This window comes from Buceros rhinoceros, unplaced genomic scaffold (assembly GCF_000710305.1).
Source record: "Buceros rhinoceros silvestris isolate BGI_N320 unplaced genomic scaffold, ASM71030v1 scaffold21746, whole genome shotgun sequence".
NCBI lineage: Eukaryota > Metazoa > Chordata > Aves > Bucerotiformes > Bucerotidae > Buceros > Buceros rhinoceros.
This window is the reverse complement of record NW_010419581.1, coordinates 23,047-31,444: the sequence shown is the minus strand read 5'-3', so window position 1 is coordinate 31,444 and position 8,398 is coordinate 23,047. Positions and strand designations below refer to the sequence as shown.

General features: G+C 44.0%; 1 protein-coding gene across 1 annotated transcript; it reads left to right on the top strand.

Annotated features, from left to right (window-relative positions):
* Nucleotides 1-1,774: 1,774 nt before the first annotated feature.
* Nucleotides 1,775-7,965, top strand: KCNV2 (potassium channel, subfamily V, member 2). Its single transcript, XM_010139007.1, has 2 exons — nucleotides 1,775-3,214; nucleotides 7,690-7,965. The coding sequence occupies exons 1-2, from the start codon at nucleotides 1,775-1,777 to the stop codon at nucleotides 7,963-7,965; spliced, it is 1,716 nt and encodes a 571-aa protein (XP_010137309.1).
* The last annotated feature ends 433 nt before the right edge of the window (nucleotides 7,966-8,398 follow it).

Below are 8,398 nucleotides of genomic sequence, written 5' to 3'. Positions count from 1 at the left end.
TGCAAAACAGACTGGTATCTGCAATAAGGCACTCACAATCCCTGTTGACTTGATCTCTTTGCATCAAAAAAGACAATAAGCAATGGAGACAAACTTGTGAAGGAAAATACCTTCAAGGGCAGCTAAATATGAATTGCCAATAATCCAGGCCTTAAACAGTGTGACCTAGGGAAACATTGAACTATTCAGTGAGATGCACCCAATAGGATGCAGCCTGAGAGCAAAAGCATAATGGAATGTCCAGCTATGATATCTTCTTGTTTGTCAAAAGCTAGTAAATACAAAAGCTACAACCGGGGCTAGGGAAAAGGAGAAAAACTGGGATGATTCTCATAGCAACAGCAATTGCTTCACATGGGACACCACCAAAATAGCAATATTGGGGTTTGCAGGTGCAAGACCAGGAGATTAATGACACCAGAACAGTAGCATGAGGACAACAAAGGAAATACTACAAGGACTGTGGGATACACTGTCCCAGCAGCTTGCATGAAAGGGTAGGGAGCTGCTAGTGGGAGGCAAGCTACAGGATTGCAGATGGAAGGCCTCCCAGACCAGCTAGGGTGTTGCCAAACGTAGCAGTTTTCTAGTGCCTTGTCCCTTCCTGCGCCAGCCTGGATATGGGTGTAATAGCAAGCTGGTGTTAAGAAGCTGTTACTCAGGGGCTTAGAGCATACTGAAGGAGCCATCCCTTTGTTGTGTGTATTCTCAGCTGTATAGGAGGAGTTTTAGCTCGGCTGAAGTGCTCCCAGTGACAAGGGGAAGAAACTTGGCTGTCAGAATTCTCATTGATACTGGAGATGCTTGTGCCAGCTCAACCAGAGCTGAGGAGGAAACTTCCATCAAAAGAAAGAGAAAGCATCTCCTCTGTCCTGCTCGGTACCTACTGCAGCTTTATGCTATTAGGCACACCCTGCAAAAGAAACAATAGTTGCTTTATTCCAGTTCTCAGCAGCTCATGAAAAGTTTGAAGTCAAGTAACATGCTGGAAACCCCTTCACACCACTGCTCTTCACTTTCACTCCATCCAGAGGAACAAGAGACCCACACTCCTAGAACGCAGCCAAAGCTTCAGGCGTAAGCGGAGACTTGCCTCGGCACTTAACCAGATGGCAGTTTTCTAGCTGGGACTAAAAAAGATGGGTTTTACTTGTTCACCTTTGGAAAACATTTGAAGAGCTACTCTAGTGAATTCCTACCCACTATCTGCAAATCAATTATTCATTATTTTCATTAAGGAAAATCAAGACATGTTACACTCATGTAAATGAAAGAAATCTGTAATGTTTTCTCTGTCCCTCCCTCTCTCTCTTCCCCCTGTTCCCCTCATATGTTTTGAGATTATTCTTGATCTATGTACACTTGAATTAGGAAAATGTGTGGTGTTTATTAGCAATAAAACTTTGGGGTTTTTTTTTCCCCTACTGATTTTTCATAGATTTATGGATCCATAATCATTCACGTCACAGCCTGAGGGAGATGAGGCTGGAACAGGATAATAGCCTTTAAATCCCCTTCTCTAAGCACTCAGATCTTCCCTGTCAGCAAGATTAAAACGGTCAACAGCAGTCTTCATGTGTCTATATCCCACACGGAGCTTTCACAACAACTGGAGTGGTAGCTGGCAGGGAGAAAAATGCAGAACCGCTGCTGAGTGTGATACTACTGAGATAAAGAGAGAAGAAAACAAGATTATCAGCCTTTGTAGTTGGAAAGGACTGGTGTTAATTCATAGATCAGGTGAATGCAAGAAAGAAGAGTAAGGAAAAATAGCATGTTGCAGTTTAACATGCAGCAGCAGTTTTCTTTCCTAAATCACAAAGGCAGAGAGAGGGAAGCACCAAATGTCCTCCCGCAACCCGACAAGGGGAAGGATAATGAAGGCACACGTGTAGACAAAGAGAGTGGCTTTTCTGCTGCTGCTCCATTGATCTCCCAGCCCCTACTGCTCCTGGGACCTGAGGGTAATTACAACTATTACGTGGATGATGAAGATGAGGAAGAGGAAGAAAAAGAACAAGAAAAATGGGCAGGTGGAAACTCATTTGAGGGAGAAAACAAGTCCCTGTCATCCATTCCTTGCTCTCCTGCTCCTTCTTCTGGAGCCCCAGCCACGGCTTCCACTTCGTCTGTGCTGAAAATTAACGTTGGCGGCCAAAGCTACCGCCTCACCTACCAAGCAGTGGCCATCTATCCCAAGACCCGCCTGGGCCGCCTGGCTACCTCCACCGACCGTCGCTGCCAGCTGGGCCTCTGCGATGACTATGCTGCCCAGGTAGATGAATATTTCTTTGACCGGGACCCAGCTGTCTTCCAGCTAGTGTACAATTTCTATGCCTCGGGAGTGCTGCGTGTGCGTGATGAGCTGTGCCCCCGTAGCTTCCTGGAGGAACTGAGCTACTGGGGCGTGCGGCTTAAATACACACCTCGCTGTTGCCGTATCTGCTTTGAGGAGCGCCGTGATGAGCTGAGCGAGCAGCTGAAGGTCCAGCGTGAGCTGCGCTCCCAGGCAGAGGCTCAGGAAAATGAGCAGCTCTTCCACCACATGCGCTACTATGGTCCTCAGCGCTGGCGTCTCTGGAACCTCATGGAGAAGCCCTTCTCCTCTGTCACTGCCAAGGTGATGGCGGTGGCCTCCAGCTTCTTTGTGCTCATCTCCGTAGTGGCCCTGGCACTCAACACAGTGGAGGAGATGCATCAGGTAGACCGGAAGAGTGGGGAGAGCCGGGCTGTCTTGGAGCACATTGAGACCCTGTGCATCGCATTCTTCACACTGGAGTACCTGCTGCGCTTGGTCTCTACTCCAGACCTGCGCCGCTTTGCCAGCAGCGCCCTTAATGCAGTAGACCTCATTGCCATTCTGCCCCTCTATCTGCAGCTGCTGCTTGAATGCTTTGCTGACGATGACCAGCCTCGAGGTCGGGGCTCTCAGCACGAACACGATATTGAGAAAGTGGGACGGGTCGGCAAGGTGGGACAAGTGCTTCGCATCATGCGTCTTATGCGCATCTTCCGCATCCTCAAGCTGGCCCGCCACTCCACAGGGCTGCGTGCCTTTGGCTTCACTTTGCGCCAGTGCTACCAGCAGGTGGGCTGCCTTTTGCTCTTCATTGCCATGGGCATCTTCGCTTTCTCTGCCATGGTCTACACAGTGGAGCACGATGTCTCCAGCACCAACTTCACCAGCATTCCCCATGCTTGGTGGTGGGCTGCCGTAAGTAAACACATCTCACCTTGGTGGGTAGTCAGAGACCCTTCCTCCCTTCCCCTCCCCTTCCTTCCTAGAGTTGCTGACAGTCCTGAAAACAGCAGGCTCAGATCAGTGAACATCTGCTCTGAATTCTGAGCTTACAGGACGTACGCACTCACTCACGCACAGACAGACACGCACTCATTCAGTTCTGTTGTAGGCTTAAATACAGGCTTCATCAGGCAGACAGTGATGAAACACTCATCCGGCCAAATGCAGACAGTACTTGCTCTCATAAAGAAGAAGTGGACAAAGAAGGAAAGGAAAGAAAATAACTTCCCATTTAAGCTCATTGCCAGTGTTGCCAAAAAAAAGAAAAAAAAAGAAAACAGAAAACAAAAGAAAAAAAAAAGCTTTCATCAGGGTAGCTGGTTGCAGGTAGACACGGGATTTTCATTCTTCTTATTACTGCAGATCTGCTATGACCCATCATACAACTGCGAGATGATAAGATATAGTTTATTGACTATAGTCAGGACACTCAGGCTTGCAAAACCAAAGGTGTTCTAGAGCTCTGACCATGAAAAATACTTTAGGACCAACAGTTGTTTTACACATGAGATGATTGTGGACTGTTCTTTAGATGGCACGTCTAAGGTGCGTGTCTGCACACACACAAAACATTGACAGTTATTTACACCATGCCAGATTTACAGAGGAACGAATAAAAAAAAAAAAAAAAAAGCAGAACGGCTCAAGGGGTTGATAATGGGATAAACTGCCTTCTACATCTAGGTCACTGGTTTGAATCCCACATCAGTACTGAGAGCTGAGTAATGTCACCTTGAATCTTTTATTGCAACTGCTGCCAGAAAGAGTGGGATTTTATCCTCCTTCCGAGCCCTTGGACTGAAGGTAACTGTCTGAGTTTCAGATGACAAGCCTCAGAAATGAAGACAAAATGACCTCGTTTCTAGAGACAGCCACTGGGTTAGTGCTTTAAGGCATGTGGGCACGTCTCCTTGAGAGGTCTGAACTATCACTGACCTGTGCTGTACTATGCTATGTGGAGAGGAGTTTTTGAGGCAGCATTTTCCACTCTGTTGGGCTTACATCTTTCAGGGGCATGAAGATTTACCCAGGAACAGAGAGTTGTGAGAGTTTAAAGTTCTTCACCTTGCTTAAATGCCTCCTGGTTCTGGCAGTGTCATGACAGAACTGTTCCAGCATCCCAAACTCCAAATTCACCTCTAAAGGGTTCAGGAAACAGTTCACCTTCAGACTTGGATTGCACTAACATCTAAGGACAGACATATGTTCTTTTATAGAAGGCTAACCAATACTTCTCAAACTATTGTGAGATGAAAAAGATAGTTATAGCCCCCAAAGTGAGCTGTGAAGGCAAAAGAAACACTTAGGGGTTTATCAAGACTAGCAGACAACAGAGAGGAACCTGCAGGCTTTAAGTAAATGCTTGACAGATAATCTTCATGCACAAGTATGGCAGTCTCAGAGTTATCATTTTTACAGCAGTGTTTTGTCAGGGAAGGTGGTGGTTTTATCAAGGGCATTGAGGAAAAGGGGAAGTTGATCCCTGTCTGTACTGCTGCCTGCAGCATTTCAGAGCTGGAAAACAATGGCTCTGTTACGCTGCTTAAGATGTGCATATCTACAGCAGCTTGGATCAAAGCAGAGGGTAGCTTGACACGGCGGGTGCTGAGAGAAGGCAAAGGGCCCATATCTTGGCTGTCCATACTCCCAGGCTTGTTATAGTCGGTCATAACGTACATTTCATTTGCAGCATTTTGATGCTGGCTTCCATAATCCACGTTTATGGCAAGGCCCCAGGAGTACTCCTGACCTCCGGGCCTGGCTGGCTGTGTCCCAGTCACTTCTCTGGGGAAGAAGCACATGTAAATGTACTGGAGAGGAGTCAGACAATCTTCTCCTGCTGGTTGATCAGCATAGGCACTGGATGCACTGAGCTCTTTATGGGACCCACAGGAGAGCAAACCCAAGCATCCTGGTTGCTTCTCATGTCAGCAGCCCTGGTAGCCCATAGTCTGCACTTGTGGTTCAGCTACAGCTGATGAGACATACTGGCTTCCCACACATTTGTTTGTAGTGATTCAGTGCACGCAAGAAAAACTGGCCCTACAGACCCACAAAGACCTTTACTTATGCACATGCATATTTATACATGTTGAATATCCTTTAAGCTGGAGCATGAGAAAGAGGGAAAAATCAGTGAATAAAGGAAAGGGTCCCGTAATGTGACCTTCACGGGTTATCTTTAAGTGATATACATAGATTAGGAAAAAAATCTGTGCTTTGTACATTACTAGAATAATGACATTAGCCTTATATTTTATTTTCTGAACATGCAGGGTGTATGCAAAATCTTTAGGGCTCTTTTCTGCAAGCCAGTGACACCGTAATAATTTAGATACTCCTAAGAAACCTGTATGACTACAACTATGTGAAAAAGACCTACTTAGCTGAGCCAGTATCTTCAAAAGAGGAGCTATAGCATTCACATCGCTATTCTGAGGCATAAAACTCTTTTGAAAGCCTATTCATTTTGTAAGAGTCAAAATTAAGATACCCAGATCACTCAAATTTCATTAAAATTCAACAGTATTCATGGTCTCACACACACAGGAGGAGAAGTAATCCTTCCAAAATGTCAAGGCAATGTAGAAGACTATGCTAGTGGAACAGAAACTTATCAGAGGATAATGGTTTTGTCCTGGCTGGGAGAGATAAACATCTTGCCTTCATCTCAGTATATATTTTTGGAGATATTTATCCTGTATTATCATTCAGATCCAGTGACTTAATTTCCACTAAACCAAGTGACTAATCCTTTTTATTCCACAGGAAGCACCAGGTGCATCCTACAAATGTGCTTACCCAGTGCTGAGCCACGTACCCTAATGCTTTCCTCATTTGAAATAACATTTTATTTAGCATGTTAGATGATGGCAGGCTGCACACCGTGACCTTCCAAAGACTTAGTTCACTGCTAAAGCCACAAGGGCACTACAGTGAAAGTCTTACTGTCTGTGGTTTATTTCTGCCAAAGTTTTAGATTACTGTTTCACAGATATGCACAGTGTGTTGAGATACTGTGAAAAATACTAAATAAAATTCATGCCCTGAGAAAGGTCCCTTGCATAGACTAGGCAGTTGCAGATGGCAAAAACCTGCAAGTTTTATCTGCCAGAGATAGACAAGTTATATTTACTAAATGCAAAAATTACAAACAATCGAGGTGTGTAGTGGAAGTATATAAATTAGGAGTTATTTTTTGCTGACTGTTTGGGAGTACGTCATTCATATGTAGCATAAGCAACCATCCATGAATTTCTGAAACTAAATTTTCAACGGAAGTATTGCAGGATAGCACTGGGTCCATATAAAATGCAGTTCCTTCATACATCCATAGGCTAAAAAGAGAAAATGCTGATGGCTGAGAAAAAAAAAGACTGTGAAACCATGTAGACAATGCAATGGCAACATGTACAGATTCACATAAAGCATACATACTAAACACCACCACTCCCACTAAAAAACCAAACCAAAACAACAACAACAACAAAAAAAAAACCCAAAAAAACCCAACAGCAACCCAAAACCAACAACATTTTAAACCACCCGAAACCCTTCTTCAAAGGGGAATTCAGGAAAAATTTCCTACCAGGAATATTTCCTCCTGACAGCACACACACACACCTTACTTCTGTAACCTTTGACATACAGCTGAACAGGAAAATCAAACAATGCAGCACTATAAATATATATGTTGTGAGCATACACCAAAAACAAAAAACTTCCAGGCAACAGAGAAAGATCTCTGTTTTTTCCACAGCTCCTTGTAGGTATGTAACCATTGAAGGGGTTTTTATCTAGGAACTTTTATAATGCAAACATTATAAAAACATATTTCATGTATTTCACGTGAAGCTTTTCATGTGTTTTTCATTACTTCCTAAAATATATATAATAAACAAAGGTAATACTCAAAATATAACCCACAGAATTAATTCCCAAAATATCAGGTTTTATAAGCACACTGGATTTAGCCACAGGCATCTGTTTCAAGTGACATAATGAGGGAGCGGGGCTGCAGTCATCACTGGATTTGCACAGTCTGGGAGGATCTCTATCCACTCATTGCAGCTGAACAAAACCACCTTCTGGACAGACTGGTGTGGAAATAGTTTGGAAATTCCCTCTGCAGAACAAAGCTTTAAAAAATCCCCCTGAATGGTGTCAAACCGCACTCTTATCTTTCTGCACTGAGAGGGAATTTCTTTTTTTTTTAATTGGGGATTTTTGCATAGAACGGACAGTACAGGAAAAAAAGGCAGCAGAGTGTATTTCAGATTTAGGATGCGAAGTGCAAAAGTGCTAACTTTAAAATTGTCCCTGATCCCTGAGCACATCTGTTGTACGTTACTTCCCAGCTAATAAGCTGAATGTTGGTTTGCCTGTAGGTCAGCATCTCTACAGTGGGATACGGAGACATGTGTCCAGAAACTCACCTTGGCCGCCTGTTTGCTTTCCTCTGCATTGCATTTGGAATAATCCTGAATGGCATGCCCATCTCCATTCTCTACAATAAATTCTCAGATTATTACAGCAAGCTGAAGGCCTACGAGTATACGGCTCTCAAGAAAGAAAGGGGGAAGGTGGACTTCACACGCAGAGCCATGAAGAAAATATCTGAATGCTGTGGAGAAGGTGCAACCCACCCTTTGTCACAGCACTGATACAGTTCATGCTTTGGATATTGGAAAGCAACAGAGAAGCAGCAGAAGAAAAGCAGATCAGTCAAGCTAACCGAAGATAAACTGAAAAGGCCAAAGAAACAAAAGCAGACAGTGAAATCTGTTTCGATGGGGGTTGTTATCAAAGGAGAAAAGCTCAGATGACAACAATAGATTTTTTTTTTTTTTTTTAGCTTTGGTAGGCTGTGAGCAGCACTTAGGTGCTCATCAACTATCTGGAATTATATTCTTCAGCTTAACCACCAAGAAACTCTGAATTAGACCCACATTAAGATGTAACGCCCTGCTACTGATTAGACCCGCAATAAAGACCCACCATAATCAAAGCAAAGGGAAAAAAAAAAAAAAAAGAACTGCTATTAAGGGTCAGCCACCTCACTGTTGTCAAGGCAGTCTCAAAAATTAAACAAATAGA

Bases quoted from the DNA above. Each gene is read 5' to 3' on its own strand.
- KCNV2 (XM_010139007.1), top strand. From the start codon at position 1,775: ATGTTGCAGTTTAACATGCAGCAGCAGTTTTCTTTCCTAAATCACAAA. The intron at 3,215-7,689 runs GTAAGTAAACAC...GTTTGCCTGTAG, and splicing joins ATGCTTGGTGGTGGGCTGCC to GTCAGCATCTCTACAGTGGG.